Source organism: Strix uralensis, chromosome 30 (genome assembly GCF_047716275.1).
Source record: "Strix uralensis isolate ZFMK-TIS-50842 chromosome 30, bStrUra1, whole genome shotgun sequence".
NCBI classification, from domain to species: domain Eukaryota; kingdom Metazoa; phylum Chordata; class Aves; order Strigiformes; family Strigidae; genus Strix; species Strix uralensis.
The window spans coordinates 163122-179109 of NC_134001.1; the positions used below are offsets into that span (position 1 = coordinate 163122).

General features: G+C 67.5%; 2 protein-coding genes across 2 annotated transcripts; one reads left to right on the top strand and one right to left on the bottom strand.

Annotated features, from left to right (window-relative positions):
- Positions 1–133: 133 nt before the first annotated feature.
- On the top strand, positions 134–6333 carry FOSB (FosB proto-oncogene, AP-1 transcription factor subunit). Its single transcript, XM_074852649.1, is given in 7 exon segments — positions 134–1014; positions 2076–2357; positions 2360–2403; positions 2405–2419; positions 2528–2554; positions 2556–2636; positions 4105–6333. Coding segments are annotated over 7 exon segments (969 nt in total). The 5' UTR covers positions 134–914; the 3' UTR covers positions 4525–6333.
- A 2013-nt stretch (positions 6334–8346) lies between these two features.
- On the bottom strand, positions 8347–15728 carry EXOC3L2 (exocyst complex component 3 like 2). Its single transcript, XM_074852597.1, has 15 exons — positions 15639–15728; positions 15349–15477; positions 15051–15135; positions 14689–14963; positions 13762–14194; positions 12430–13042; positions 12002–12116; positions 11557–11667; positions 10721–10821; positions 10324–10431; positions 10093–10228; positions 9612–9734; positions 9383–9538; positions 9177–9298; positions 8347–8688 (listed from the first exon to the last, which is right to left on the bottom strand). Exons 1-15 carry the CDS (start codon positions 15726–15728, stop codon positions 8448–8450), a joined length of 2838 nt encoding a protein of 945 aa, XP_074708698.1. The 3' UTR covers positions 8347–8447.
- Positions 15729–15988: the final 260 nt, after the last annotated feature.

Here is a 15988-nt window from a genome sequence, read left to right on the forward strand (position 1 = left end):
GGGGCCAGGGATCCCCCCCGTTCCCCGCCCGCCGCGGAGCCTCTTAACGGCGGCGACGGCTCCCGGGGCCGCAGAACGGCGGCAGCAACGGAGGCGACGGCAGCTGCGGGGTCGGGCGGGTCCCGGGGGCCACGGAGCGGCGGCGGCGGCGGGCGTGACGTCAGCGCGGGGGGCGGGGCGCCGCCGTATAAAGCGGCGGCGCGGCGGTGAGCGGTTCATTCATAAAAAGCGGAGACCGGGGGAAGCGGCGGGAGCGTCACCGGCACTTTACACCGGCGGAGCGGATGTACCGCTCGTAGCGGCTTGAACCGGAGCCTGGGAAGGGATTTACCGGAGCTTATAGCGGCCAACCGGGATTTGCACCGCAGAACCGGAGCCTGGGAACGGATATACCGGAGCTTATAGCGGCGAACTGGGACTTTGTACCAGCGAACCGGAGCCTGGGAACGGATGCACCGGGGTTTGTAGAGGCGCACCGGGGCTTTGTACCGGCGAACCGGAGCCTGGGACGGATACACCGGGGCTTTATACCGGCGAACCGGAGCCTGGGACGGTTGCACCGGGACTCTACCAGCGAACCGGGGCTTGTAGAGGCGCAGCGGAGCCTGGCACGGATGCACTGGGGCTTATAGCGGCGAACCGGAGCTTGTAGCAGCGCACCGGGACTTTGCACCGGCCAACTGGAGCCTGGGACGGGCGCACCGGGACTTCCCGCGGGACGGTAGACCGGAGCGGGGCCCTTGCACCGAGAGCTTCCCTCCCTTCCCAAGCCCCGCGCCCAACCCGCCGCTAAAACCGTCACGCTCAACCGGCGCGGGGGCGAACAGAGGAGCGGGGGTTGCTCGGTAAACGGGATGCCGGTGGCCTGACCCGCAGCCTTGGCGTGGCGGGGCGGCCCCCGCGCCCCCGGGGCCATGTACCAGGGTTTCCCCGGTGACTACGACTCGGGTTCCCGCTGCAGCTCCTCGCCCTCGGCCGAATCCCAGTACCTCTCCTCGGTCGATTCCTTCGGGAGCCCCGCGGCGGCGCGGCCGCGCAGGTGAGCGGCGCCGAGGGGGCGGGGTCGTGCGTAAACGCGTGACGCGCTGGAACCCTCCGTGATGACGCGGCGCACGTACGGCGCGCGCGGGTTTATTTTGGAACGCGGCGGCCGCCCCCTGTTGCTACGGGAGACGGGGGGGAGGTGGCGGATGCGCGCGCGGGGGCCACGCCCCTCCTTGCTTGGCCACGCCCCCGCACCGCTTGGCCACGCCCCCTCCCGGCTGGCCACGCCCCCTCCCCCGCGCGGCTGCGGCGAGCGTGGTTGGGGCTCGTCCACGCGTGAACCGGGGGTCGGAGTGGTTGTATCCCCCTTCCCCCGGGTCCTGGTCCAACCGGGGGCGGGGGGGCAAATGCTTCGCGGTTGGTTCAGGTCCTGTCCTCCCACCCCCCCCCCCCACCCCCGTGAAATTTGGGGGCGGGGGCGATGTATATTCCCCCCCCAGTGCAACCAGTCCATATTTTCCCTCTCCCCCTGCCGAATCCCAGTTAAACTGGGAAAGGGGGTGCTCGGTTCCCCCCCTCAAGTCTATGTGGAATTTGGGTACTGGTGTGACTTGGGGATGGGGGTGTCCCCCCAGGGTCCCCCTGCAGCGTGGGGGTCCTGGTGCAAAGAGGGGCGCTGGGGGGGGGGCAGTGTCCTGGTGCAGTGAGTGTGGGGGTGCTGCCAGCTGTAAACAGCTGGAGGCAGAAGGCACCCCTGGGGGGGGGGTTGGGGCACCCTGAGCTGGTGCTGGTGCAACACAGCCGAGGGGTGGGTTTGCACATTGATACACAAGTGCTATGGGCCTCGTGCATCAGTGCGGGGGGGGGGGGGGGGGGGGGGGCACGCGGAGGGGGCTTATACGTTGGTGCTGGGGACAGGGAGCCTTGCACATGGGTGCCAGGGGCACAAGGGTGTCCACACGCTGGTGTTGGGGACTCTTGCACACGGGTGCCAGGGGCACAAGGGTGTCACACGCTGGTGTTGGGGGCTCTTGCGTGTTGGTGCTGGGGGCATGAGGTCATGGCGTGGGGTGCAAGGTTGGCGGTGCCAGCCCCACCCATGGGTGCTGCCGGGCAGGGTCTAACCCCTCACCCTCGCCATCCTCCACAGGAGTGCAGCGGCCTGGGGGACATGCCCGGCTCCTTCGTGCCCACGGTGACGGCCATCACCACCAGTCAGGACCTGCAGTGGCTGGTGCAACCCACCCTCATCTCCTCGGTGGCCCAGTCACAGCCCCCGGGGGCACCCATGGCACATCCCCCCCCACCCGTTGATCCCTACGACCTCCCGGGACCCAGCTACTCCACACCGGGCATGGGTGCCTTTGCCACAGGGCCGCAGCACCACCGGCACGTCCCAGCCGTGCCCGGCCACGGCGCAGCCCGCGAGGAGACGGTGAGTGGCATTGCTGTGGGGTGGGTGGGTGGGGAGGGAACCTGGAGGGTGGTGTGGGACCTTGGGGACATGGGTGGCAGCTGACTGATGGTCCTGTCCCTCTGGCAGCTGACACCGGAGGAGGAGGAGAAGCGTCCGCGTGCGGCGGGAGAGGAACAAGTTGGCGGCAGCCAAGTGCCGTAACCGGCGCCGGGAGCTGACGGATCGGCTGCAGGCGGTGAGTGCTCGGGGACACGCTGGGGATGGCGGTGCCACCGTGGCTGGGGTAGCTGAGGGGGACAGGCAGTGGCTCCCTGGGATGGCGGAGGGATGGCGATGTCCCCAACGGCTGGGGACACCACAGGGGATGGATGAGTCAATGTCTGTGGAGCAGGTCCCCAGGAGAGTTTGGGGACAGGGGGTGTCCCCAGGCCATGGGGACATTAGAAGGGGACAGCTTGATACCTACGGGAGCAGATAGGGACAGTGGTGTCCCCAGGACTGAGGGAGACGAAGAGGATGATGCTGATGTCACCAGGACTTTGACATTTTGGAGGGGGACAGCTCGATGCCCATGGATGCGGATCCTGGGGAGCTGTGGTTGTTAGGTGGAGTGTCCTAGGACCGAGGGACACTGGAAGGGGACAATGATGATTCCATCAGAGTTGGGGACATCATGGGGGGACAGACTGATGCCTGTAGACCTTGATTCCAGGGACCTGGGGACACTAGATGAGGCCAGTGGTGTCCCCAGAACCAAGGGTCACCTGAGGGGTTGAATGTCCCCAGGACCTGGCTGGTTGGAGGCGACAGTCTGTGGGTGCACATCCTGGGGAGTGGAGGCTGTTGGATGGGGACAACAGTGTCCCCAGGACCAAGGGACGCTGGAAAGGGACAATGATGTCCCTGGGAGCTGGGGATGTCAGAGGGGGACAGGCCAGTTTGACTATGGAGCTGGTGATGTTGGAGGGGAGGTGACAATGTCCTTCGGGAGCTGGGGACCTTGGAGGGGGGCAGTCTGGTCTCTGGGGATGACATTGCAGAGGACCAAGACTGTCCCCAGGAGGTGGGGACATCAGAGGGGCCAGACTGATGCCCAGCAATGTTGGAGGAGGATATGTCCCAAGAACTAGGGACATCAAAGGGGACCCTCCCTGTCAGCTGGGAATGGCAAAGGGGGACAGGTCAATGTCCAGAGGGGACAGCGATGTCCCCAGCTTCTGGGGGCATCAGAGGGGACAGACTGATGCCCAGGGATGTCTGAGGGGGACACTGCCATCCCTAGGAGCAGGGGACATGGCCGGAGGACACACAGATGCTGGAGGAGATGCCATCCCTGGGAACAGGGGACATCAGAAGGGGACAGATGGGTACCCAGGGGTGCTGGAGGGGGACAACGTTGTCCCCAGGAGCAGGGGACATCAGAGGGGACGGAGGTACAGGGACACTGGAGGGGGATGATGCTGTTCCTGGGAGCAGGGGACATCAGAGAGGGACAGATGGACACCAAAGGATGCTGGAGGGGGACAACGCTGTCCACAGGAGTGGGGGACATCAGAGGAGGGTGTAGGGACACCCAGAGATGCTGGAGAGAGGAACGAGCCCATCCTGGAGGCCACGGGAGGGTGATGTCCCCAGGGCTGGGGGGACAGATGACAGTGGTGTCCCTCGCAGCCCATCTCACCCCAACCCCCCTGCCACCCCAGGAAACGGACCAGCTGGAGGAGGAGAAAGCAGAGCTGGAGTCGGAGATCGCCGAGCTGCAGAAGGAGAAGGAACGGCTGGAGTTCGTCCTGGTGGCCCACGCCCCGGCCTGCAAGCTCCCCTTCGAGGATGTCGGCTCCTTGGGTGCCGGCCCCGCCGAGGTGAGCACCCTGGGCAAGGAAGAGCCGGCGGGGACCGTCGCCTTCCTACCCCCGGGTCCGTTCCAGCCGAGCGCCCAGGGCCCCTTCCCCAGCTGCTGCTTCGCACCCGGGGTCCCCTCAGGGCCACCTAACCCATCCTATACGTCTTCGTTTGTGTTCACCCACCCAGAGGGAGCCACCTGCGGAGCCTCGCATCAGCGGAGCAGCAGCAGCGACCAGTCCTCGGACTCCTTGAATTCTCCCTCGCTCCTCGCGTTGTGAACGGGGTCCCTCCCCCCCCAAAAAAACAGGCACCTCCTCCCTCCACGGGTGGTGGGTTTTGGCTCTCCCCCCCCCCCCCCTTTTTTTTTTTTTTTTTTGGACCATTTGGCCCAGGGCTTGGGGTGTTGGTGAGGTTGAAGGGCAGCTTTTGGCGCCTGGATGTGGGTTGTCAGTGACGGGGCTGCTGTGTTGGAGGTGTCCGTGATGTGTCTCCATCGTTCCCGCAGCATTCCAGCTGCTTTAGAGGTGTCTGGCCCCAATCCCCATCATCTCATGGGGGTTCATGCAGCATCTCCATCCTTCTGGAGATGTTCCTGCCCAATTTCCATCACCCAGGCAAGGCTCCTGTGATGTTTCCGTCACCTTAGAGGTATCTGTCCCCAATCCCCATCATCCTATGGGGCTTTATGCAGCATTTCCATTGCTTTGGAGATGTTCCTGCTCAACTTCTATCCACCTGGGAAGGTTCCTTTGTCATCTCCATTGCCTTTGAAGTGTCTGTGCTTGATCCACACATCCCATGGGGCTTTACACAGCATCTCCATCCCTTTGGAGATGTCCATGCTTGATTTCCACCACCCTGGGAATGTCCCTGTGGTGTCTCCATCACCTTAGAGGTGTCTGTCCCTGATCCCCATCATTCCATGGGGATTTGTGCAGCATCTCCATCCCTTTGGAGATGTCCATGCCTGATTTCCACCACCCTGGGAATGTCCCTGTGGTGTCTCCATCACCTTAGAGGTGTCTGTCCCTGATCCCCATCATCCTGTGGGGATTCACGCAGCATCTCCTTCACTTTGGAGATGTCCATTCTGATCTCAATCTCCCCAGGAAGGTCCCTGTGGCATCTGTGACACCTTAGAGGTGTCTGTGCCTGATTTCTGTTGTCCTCGGGGGGTGTCCCTGTGCCATCTCCATCACTTTGGAGATGTCTGTGCTGGATCTCGCTGACCCCAGGAAGGTCCCTGTGTAACTTCTGCTACGCTGGAGATGTCGGTGTCATCTCCATCATCCCAGGGGGAGTCCATGTGGCATCTCCTTCACCCTAGAGGTGTCCATGCCACATCTCCATCTCCCTTGGAGGGTCCCTGTGGCACCTTCATCACCTTAGAGGTGTCTGTGCCACGGCTGCATCATCCCGTGGGGCTCCTCCGCAGCATCTCCATCACCCTGAGATGTCACTGCTGTGTCCCCATCGCCCAGGGGGGGTCTTTGCAGCATCTTCATCACCCCAGAGGTGCCTGTGCTGCATCTCCACCATCCCATGGGGCTCCTTGCAGCATCTCCATCACCCTGGAGATGCCCCTACCAAATCTCTAGCACCCTGGAGTGTGGGGGGGTGGGGGGTGTCCATGTGCTGCCTCCCTGCCCCCTCACGGTGTCCATGTCCCCACCCCCCTCGGGGGTCCCAGCCCCCACCCTGCTGATGCGGGGCCTCCAGGTGACCTCTCCAGCACCCACAGTGTTGGGTGGAGTCCCATCCTGCTTGTCCCCACACCCAACTGTGAACGGCTCTGCCCCTCCGCCCTCCTTGCACGGGGCCTGCTGGTGGCTCCGATGTCCCCACCCCAGCGCCGTCCCTCTCTCGTGACCAAGCTTCGCCAGCGTTGACTCTGTTCTCTCTCTCTATATTATATATATATATTTTTGTTGTGCGGGGCTGCCAGCCCCCAGGAGATGTTTAATTTTTTATTATTATTATTATTATTATTGCCTGTGCTGTATTTGTGACTGTTCTGGGGTGAGCTCGACCCCTGCGTCCGCGCTTGACCCATCCCAACGTGGCCAATAAAGCAGCTTCAGATCGGCCCCATGTCTCTTCTTTCTTGCCCCAAGGGTCGCACCAGTGGCCACTGGACCTGTGGCCGCCGAGGGCTTCTTGTGGAGGAAATGGGGTTGGGGATCTTCTGGGGGACAGGGAGGTTGAGGAGCATCTCAGGTCATGGGGTCCCTGGGGACAGAGAGGTGCAGGGAGCACCCAGGTGATGAAGCTGGGGAGGTGTGGGGGCTTCTGGGGACGGTGGAGCCCATGGGTGGGGGGGTCCCTGAGGAGCAGGAGCTGTGGGGACCTGAGGACATGGGGGCCCTGGCTCAGAGACCCTCAGGGACATGGAGCCTGTGGGGGGTTGGCTCTCCATTGACCCCTCAGCCTGCCAATCAACTGTGAAGGTGGGTGGGGCTTGCTGCCATGGTTACCCAAGCCACGCCCCCACCGCTCAGGCCACGCCCCCTGCACCAGCAGCCCCGCGGGCGGCTGCCAGGGGGAGACAGAGCTGAGCGATGGGAGGGTCCCTGCACGGTTTGGAGGCTCCCTACCCAGTTTGGGGGTACTCTTCTCAATTGGAGGGGGGTCCCTGCCCAGTTTGGGGGTACCCTGATCAATTGGAGGGGGCTCCCTGCCAAGTTTGGAGGGTTCCTGCCCAGCTGGGTGCCGTGAGGGGGCCACGTTGGCCATGCCGGGTTGGGGGGGTCCTCCTGACCCCCCCCGGCCCTGCTCCAGGGCGGGGGTTTCCTTCCTTCCCCTGAGGCCTTGACGTCAGGCACCCGGTGATTCACACCGGGGCTGGCACACGGGATATGGCAGGACATGCTAGAACATGCCAGGACACACCAGGCCCCGCCCCCCCACCCCCCCCCCCCGGGGTGGGTGTCACCCCTCCTTGCACCCAGGTGTGTGCTCAGGGATTGCGGGGACAATGTGGGTCCACGTCTCCATGTACCTGCAGGATGACATCCCTGTCCCCACGTGTCCCTACGAGGTGGGACTCATCCCCATATGTCCCTACAAGGTGACATCCCTGTCCCCACATGTCCCTGTGAGGTGACACCCCTGTCCCCATGTGTCCTTACGAGGTGGGATCCGTCCCCACGTGTCCCTTCACAGTCCCGTTGTCTCTGCGCAGTGACATCCCTGTCCCCATGTGCCTGGCCACGATGACATCCCTGTCCCCACATTCCCACCCCCGTGCCATACTCCCCCCGATGCCATCCTGTGCCCCATTCCTGTGCCTGTCCCCCCCCTTCCCAGGTCTCCCCGTCCCTTCCCACCACCCCCACCCGGCGCTGCTGCTTCCTCCCCCGCCGCCACTGTCCCCTTCCCATGGCACGGGGGGGGACGGTGACCCTGGCCCCGCTCCCGCCGCGGCCGCGCTGGGGCCACTTATTTTTAGCCCTCGCTCCTTCCTGGCCGGATCCGGCACTCGCTTATTTTGACACGGGGGCGGGGGGGGGCGCACCCGGTGGCCTCATCCATGGCGTGTCCCCCCCGACCAGGCGCACCGAGACCTGATGAGCCTGTGGCAGCAGTGGGTGATGATGTTCCGGGGGTGGCAGGTGACAGGAGGGACACGGGGGTGGCCTTATCCTGTGTGTCCCCCCCCCTTTCTGTTTTCCAGCGCGGGGGGGGGACAGGTTGTCCCACAAAGCGCCAGATCCGGGCGCCAAGGCAGGGTGGGGCGGGATGGAGCGGGGCCAGAGCGGCTCCCCCTGCCCTCCCCGGGGCCTGATCCTGCCCTTGGCCCGAGCCACACCCCCCCCCAGCTCCCTGCCACCCTTTGGGGCCACCCGGGTGTCCCCCCCTCATGTCGGGAAGGGGCATCGTGTCCCCCTGTCCCTGTCCCCCCCCCCCCTGCAGTGGCTTCCCAGTGAGGCACCGGCGGCCCTTTCCTTCCTCCCGCCTCCTCCCACCGCAGGCGGGGGCCTCGCACGAGCTCCCGCACGAGGCCGACTCCGTGTCCCCAGGGCCGGGGGGGCCCCACGTCCCCCGTCCCCATGCATGAGGACGCGGCGTGAGAGCGAAGGACAAGGACCGGCCGCGGCGTTAATTTACACCATTTATACACGGTCTGAGGGGGGGCTCAGAGCACGGGGTGCTGCACCCAGCGCCGGGGCGCGGCGTGGCACCCACCGGTGGGTGCGGGAGCTCAGAGCCGGGCCTGGCCGGGGCGCTGGGGGCGCAGGCGGAGGCGGGCGAGGCGGGGCAGGTGGAAGGGCAGGCATCGCACCTCGCGCGCCGCCGCCAGCTCCGAGAAAAAAGCGCGTTGGCGCGGCAGCCCCGGCTCGGCCTCGCTCTGCTCCAGGTCCTGCACCACCCCCAGGATCTCCTGGCGCGTCGCTTGGCCCCGCAACCCCCGCACGTCCAGCACCGCCGCCACGTGCTTCCGCCTGCGGGACGGGGGATGCTCAGGGCAGGGGGGGGACACGGGGACACGCGGTGTCCCCTGGGAGAAGCGCGCGGCCAGCGTGACGCCCGGATTTAGGGCTGAATCCCAACCCCGGGTTTAACTGGTCCCAAGCGCAGTCGGGACTGGTTCTATTTAAAGGCCCTGAAGTGGCGGCATCCTGCCCGGCCTGCGCGTGCCACCGGCCCCCCGGGGGACACGGGGACGGGGAGGGGACTTGGCACCGGGCTGTGGCCACTTCCCGGCGGGCGCAGCAGGGTGGGGGCTGACGGGAAGGACGGACGCGGCGTCCTGTCACCCCGCTTTGGTCCCCATGGGGACACCGTGTCCTGCCCCCCCCGTCCCTACGGGGAGAGACATCTTGCCTGCGTGTGGTGGCTCCGGGGACATGCGCCACCCCACTCCCTGTCCCTATGGGGCTGCGGTGGCCCAGCTGGCCCCACTGCCACCCCCCCTGGGGCCACCACTCACCGGACGTCAGGGAAGTCCCTCACCAGGACGCCCACCTCCATCTGCAGCGCCGCCGTGTCCTCCAGCACCAGCAGCTCCCGCAGCCGCGGCACCACCGAATCCAGCCAGGGCGAGGCCGAATCCTGCGGGAGAACCTCAGCGCCATCACCTCCCCCCAGCTTGAGGAGCACCCAAGGGTGCTGCAGAGGGTGGGTGGGGGCTCTCACCAAGCGGCTGAAGAGCTCGCGGAGCTGACGGGCTTCGTCGCCGAGGCGGGCGGCCACGCGGGCGCGCATCTTGGCCGAGGTGCAGACCAAGCGGCCCTGCAGCAGCGGCCGCACGTACTCGATGAGCACCCGCCGGTGCACCTCGCTCACCAGCACCTGCAGCACAAGGGTCAGCGCAAGGCGCCGGCTGTGGCCTTGACCCCGTGGGGGCGGCGGGGGCAGCACCCACCTGGTAGGGCTCCGGGCGCAGCGGGCGCAGCTTCTGGGTGAAGCTGGTGATGAGCATCACGATGGTGTCGAAGGCGTCGGAGCTCGTCAGCCACTTGCGCTTCATCAGTTTGTTGAAATAGGGCTGGGGCGGGGGGGGGGGGAGATGGGGTGGGCAGGTGTCCCGGCACCCATGGGTGACACCCCGGCTGGGGCCCAGGGGATGGGAGGCCACCCAGAGCACTGCTCCCATGGGTGCTGCCTGGCTCAGCACCAAACCAATGGGCACCATGACCATTGCAACTATGGGTGCTGCCCGGCTCAGCACCCAGCTGATGAGCACCATGACGATTGCTCCCATGGGTGCTGCCTGGCTCAGCACCCAACTGATGGGGACCATGACCATTGCATCTATGGGTGCTGCCCCACTCAGCACCCAACTGGTGGTCACCCTGCCCAGCACCCTGGTCCCCTCCCCAGGCTGTCCTGCGCTGCATGGGCACCTTGAGGTCCTCGAAGAGGCGTTGGGTGAGGACGTGGTTGCAGAGCCGGGTCACCTTGTCCAGGGCGGTGTGGGCCTGGCGCCGGGGCTCCTCGCTCTCTGGGTGCCCAAACTGTGCCAGGCGCTCGGCGAAGGTCCTGCCACGGGGAGGTCAGTGGGTGCTGCCGGGGACCCTGAGCACCCTGAGCACCCCAGGGACCCGGGGAGGGGCGGGTGCTTGGGGTGGCCTCACCTGAAGGGGGGACAGCAGTTGACCAGGGCAATGGCCCGGCTGGTGGCACCATCAGGTGGGGTGGCCTCGCCAGGGGCCTCCAGGAACCGCTCCACCTTCCGCTGGAAACTGAGGGTGCTCACACGGGTCACCTGTGCTGGCACCCAGGGGACCTGGCACCTAGGAGATCCAGCACCCAGGGGACCCGGCACCCAGGGAACTCGGCAGGCAGGGGGGACCCAGCACCCAGGTTACCTGGCACCCAGATGCCACGCTCATCCTGTGCCCCCTGTGCCCCCCCGTGGCCACCCCAGCTCTGTCCTGCTGCTCCTGTCCCCCCATGGTGCCCATGCCTGGTGTCCCCATGCCCCCCCCCCCTCACGCCCCCCACGTGTCCCCCCCTTGTCCCAGTGCCCACCTGTGCAGAAAGGCCACCAGCACCCCCAGGAGGCTGTGTGCCATCTCTCTGCCGAATTCCGGGGTGATCTGGGGGGCTCGCTCCACATGCGCCCGCAGCAGCTGTGGACACGGGCACCGCTGGGTGGAGGGTGTACGGTCGCCTGCCCGCTGTTCCCCGGGGACATGGCCACCACTGTGGGGTGCCCTTGGGGTACCCACCACCCACCAAGCCCTTGGGGCACCTTGGAGGGGGTGCCTGGGCACCTTGGTGTCCCAATGGGGTGCTATGTGTCAGGGGACCCAGCACCCAGGGAACCCAGCACCCAGGGAACCTGGCACCCAGGGGACCCAGCACCCAGGGAACCCGGCACCCAGGGAACCTGGCACCCAGGGGACCCAGCACCCAGGGGATCCGGTGCCCAGGGGACCTGGCACCCAGGGAATCCAGCACCCAGGGGACCCAGCATCCAGGGGACCTGGCACCCCGGGAACCTGGCACCCAGGGAACATGGCACCCAGGGGACCCAGCACCCAGGGAACCCAGCACCCAGGGGACTCAGCATCCAGGGGACCTGGCACCCAGGGGACCCGGCACCCAGGGGACGTCACACCCAGGGGACCCAGCACCCAGGGGATACGGTGCCCAGGGGACCCAGCACCCAGGGAACCCAGCACCCAGGGGATCCAGCACCCAGGGGACCTGGCACCAAGGGGACCCAGCACCCAGGGGATCCAGTGCTCAAGGGACCCAGCATCCAGGGGACATGGTACCCAAGGGACTGTGGGTCACCCTGCCGAGTCCCCAGGGGATGGGAGCGGAGGCCGGCTGGTGGCCGGAGGGCACCGTGCCCGTACCCCGGTGACGCGGGTGGCCAGTCCCTCCTGCAGCTCCTGGCCGGTGGCCTCCTCGGCCCATGTGTCCTCGCTGAGCTGCAGCTCTTGCGCCACCGCCACCTCCACCTTTGCCTGGCAGCGGGCACAGCGGCCATGGGGACAGCGAGCACGGGGACAGTGGCATCCCCTGTCACCCCCAGCCCTCTGCCCATCCTGGTGCCCATCCCGGTGCCACCACAGTGCCACCATGGTGCCCACCACGTGCTCATCCCAGTGCCACCCCAGTGCCCGTCATGTGCCCATCCCAGTGCCACCACAATGACCACTGTGTGCCCATCCCAGTGCCACCACAGTGCCCATCACGTGCCCGTCCCAGTGCCACCCTGGTGTCCACCACGCTCCCATCTTGGTCCCCATTCCCCGCCCATCCCGGTGCCCATCCCCACGCCCATGGTGGTGCCTGTACCTTGACGGCGGTGATGCAGGAGCTCTCGAGACTGCGTTGGGTCTCGGGGGGCAGGAGGGGCCCCAGCGCCTGTGCCTGCAGCAGGGCCCCCACCTCAGGGTGCCCCAGCACCTCCCTGCGGGCACAGGGACTTCACAGCGCCCACACCAGGGTGGCACTGAGGTGCCCAGCACCCACAGCCCAGGGGACAGCCCTAGGGGTGCCCAGTGTGGCGAGGGCTCCCATGGGTGTCACAGGGTGCCCAGCACCCAGGGACAGCCCTAGGGGTGCCCAGTGTGGTGAAGGCTCCCATGGGTGCCCCAGGCTGCCCATCACCCCAGGCCTGCAGAAGCTGTGGGGTCTCCTGTGTGCCACTGGGTGCCCCAGGGTGGCCAGGGTGCCGGTGGGGTCCCATGGGTGACAGCGGGTGCCCGTGGGGAGGGTCTCACCTGGGGTAGGCATTGCTGTGCCAGTCGAGCAGCAGGTAGAGGTCGGGCACGGCGAGGGGTCTCTGCGCCAGCGCGCCCAGCTGCTGCGCCAGCGCCCGGTGGTACCCGCGGGCGTAAACGCCGAAGGCGCCATACTCGGGGGGGTATGCGGGGGCCACGTGGCACCGCACGGCCCCCAAGTCGCCCACCAAACGAGCCGCCAAGGCCGCCAAGCGGGCCCCCAACCCGGCGGCGGGTGCCACCTGCGCCAACCTCTCCCCCGCCGCCCGTCCCACCGCATCCTGCCACCGGCGCCGGAGGGCGCGCGGGCGCCCCGGGGTGCCCGGTGGGTGCCGTCGATCAGCCGCTTCTTCTTGTTCCAGCACCCGGATCACCAAGCGGAGAGGGGGGTAGGGGAGCCCGGCGGGCACCGCTTCGCCCAGCACTGCCCAGAGCTGAGCCAGCAGTGCCTCGTAGAGCAGCGCCACGTCCCGCGCCTGGCGCCCGGTGGCGGGGACGGGGGACACCGAGGGGGACGCCGGGGACATGGCCACGCACTCAGCCTCCAGCGCGATGATTTGCTCGTCGGCCGCCACCAGCTCCCGCCGCTGGATCAGCTCCAGGATCTCCAGCACTTTAAGGGGGGGGGGCACCCATGGGTGTTCTGATGGCACCTCGAGGCCACCCAGGGCTTGTGGCCACAGCTGATGATGGCCCACCCACCATGTCCCCTGTGGCCCCGTGTCCCACAAGCCCTGTGATGGCATCTTTCCGTGTCCTGTGGCCGCACAGCCCCGTGCCCACGCCCCATGCTCCATGGCCCCCCATGTCCTCTTATGTCCCCACATCCCCGTCCCCTCGTCCCCTTGTCCCCATCCCCATGTCCTCATCCCCTTGTCCCCATGTCCCCATCCCCAAGTCCCCTCATCCCCATCCCCATGTTCCCATCCCCTTGTCCCCATGTCCCCATCCCCTTGTCCCCATGTCCCCATCCCCTTGTTCCCTTGTCCCCATCCCCACGTCCCTGTCCCCTTGTCCTCTTGTCCCCATCCCCATGTCCCCTTATCCCCCTCCCCATGTCTCCATCCCTACGTCCCTGTGCCCTTGTCCCCTTGTCCCCATCCCCACATCGCCATCCCCTTGTCCCCATCCTCATGTCCCCATCCCTTCGTCCCTGTCCCCTTGTTCTCTTGTCCCTTGTCCCCATGTCCCCTTGTCCCCATCCCCATGTCCCCTTGTCCCCATCCCCACGCCCACACGTCCCACCCGCCCACATCCACACACCCCATGTCCCCATGTCCCCAACTCCCACGTCCCCCCCCATCCCGCCCCCCACCCCCCATCCCCTCTCACCCGAGAGTGGCTCCCTGGCCCTGCCACGTCCCTCCTGCCGCTGTCCCCCGCTGTCCTGGTCCCCGTCGGACACCCCGTCGCTCTCAGCCGTGGGCGAGCGCTCGCCCGCGGACCCCCGCCGACCCCGTGTCCCCAAGGCCAGCCGCAGCAACGAGCTGCGCTTGGGGACCGTCCTCTCCGCCAAGGCCTCCACGCTGGCCTTCCGCCGCCCCGGCAGCCGCCGCAACAGCCCGAAATCCTCCGACCGCCGCCGCGCGCGGCCGCCGTCACCGTCGCCGTCTTTGGGGGGGACGCGGCGGGCGCGGCCGAAGGGTGCCAGCCCCACCAGCCGCTCCAGGGTGGCCCGACGGCGGTAGCGGCTCTCGGGGTTGGTGGCGAAGGGGTCGCCATCCTCCTCCTCCTCCTTGGGGGTTTTCTTCAGCAGTGGCATGGCCTGCGGGGTGGCAGCGGGCACCCCGGCTGGCACACAAAGGGCAGCTGGGACCCGGGGGGTGGCACCCTGACCCCCCCACCCCGGACCTAGGGTGGCACCTGCAGCTTCTCCCGGCAGATGGGGTGGAACCGGGCAGCCCCCGGCAGCACCTGCACCCCCATGAGTGTGCGAGCCGCCCCCCGTGCGCAGCCTGCGAGTGTGCACGACCCGTCGTGAGCACCCAGCAAGCACCTACACCCTCACGAGTGTGCAAACCCCCCCGTGCGCACCCTGCGAGTGTGCACAACCCTCCCCGCACACACCGTGAGCACCCACACCCCCGCGACCCCCGCACCCCTCCACACGCACCCCATGAGCGTGCGAACTGCCGCACACGCCCTGCTGTGCGCAACCCCCTCCCCGCTGGTGCGTGTTGGCCCCCCCCACCCACCCCAAGACCCTCCGGAGCGTGGCTGTCGCCCGGTGGGTGCCCGCAGCCCTCGTGGCACACGTACCCCCGGCAGCGGACACGGGCGGTGACACCGGGTGCTGTGGCGGTGACACCAAGTGCTGTCACAGTGACACTGGGTGCTGTGGCGGTGACACCAGGCGCTGTGATGGTAACTCCGGGTGCTGTTGCGGTGACTCCGGGTGCTGTGATGGTGACACCGGGCGCTGTGATGGTGACAGCGGGTGCTGTGGCAGTGACACCGGGCGCTGTGGCGGTGTCGGCCGCGCCAGGCGGGCAGCGGCCGGGGGGTTTCCTGAGGAAGCGCCTCCCCGGTGCGGCCTCCCACGCCGGGGCAGGGTCAACCCCGGTTCCGCTGGGTCACCGGGGACGGGGAGAAAGGGGGGGGGGAAGAGCGGGGGACCCCACCTTGCAGGGCCATCACCCCCGGGCATGGTGCGGGGACAGGGCAGCGGTGGCACCGGGGGGACCCTGATGGCACTGGGGTGGGACCCTGGTGTCACAGGGGAACCTGGGCGTGGGACAGGACAAGACCCCCGTGGCACAGGGGGACCCCAGGTGGCACAGGGGGACCCCACATGTGACAGTGACAGGACCCCGGTGGCACAGGGGACCCCACGGGGCACGGGAACGGAACCCTAGTGGCACAGGGGGACACTGATGTGACATGGGGAGGGGATAGGGGACCCGTGGGATGGGACGAGACCCCGGATGACACAGGGGGACCCCATATGGCACAGGGGACCCCGGCGTGGCACGGGGACAGGGCTCTGGTGGCACACGGGGACACAGGTGTGGCAGAGGGTTGGGACCCTGCGTGCGACAGAAATGGGACCTGTGTGGCACAGGGGGACCCCAGATGGCAGCGGGACAGAACCCCGATGGCACAGAGGGACCCCACATGCCACAGGGATGGGATCCCAGGTGGCACAGGGGACCCCATGTGTGACAGGGAGGGGACCCCGATGGCACAGGGGGCCCATCGGTGTCACCCACCCGGCCCCGGGGGGGCACACGGGGACCCCGGCCCAGCGCCCAGCACCACGTGACGCCCTGTGTGTCCGTGTCCCCCCGTGTCCCCGCCATCTCACGTGACGTCGAGCCCCCCCCGCCCCGTGCCGCCCCCGCCGGGCACTCAGGGGTTAACGCCCCCCTTCCCACTCCGGTCGCCGCCGATTGGCCAGCATAGCAGCCAATCGAAGAGGTGCGCTGGCGCGGGCCCCGCCCCCGTCGGGGGGCGGGCCGGGCTGTCTCCATGCCTCGGCGCAGCCAATGGGAAGGATCCGCGGCCGCGCCCTGCGGCTTCTGATTGGTCAAAGTGCCGGTGGGGAGGCGGGACCGGCACC

Bases quoted from the DNA above. Each gene is read 5' to 3' on its own strand.
- EXOC3L2 (XM_074852597.1), bottom strand. From the start codon at position 15,728: ATGGCGGGGACACGGGGGGACACGGACACACAGGGCGTCACGTGGTGC. The intron at 14,195-14,688 runs GTACGTGTGCCA...GCCACCCCGCAG, and splicing joins GCCCGTGTCCGCTGCCGGGG to GCCATGCCACTGCTGAAGAA. The intron at 11,668-12,001 runs GTACAGGCACCA...GCCCGCTGCCAG, and splicing joins CCTGCATCACCGCCGTCAAG to GCAAAGGTGGAGGTGGCGGT.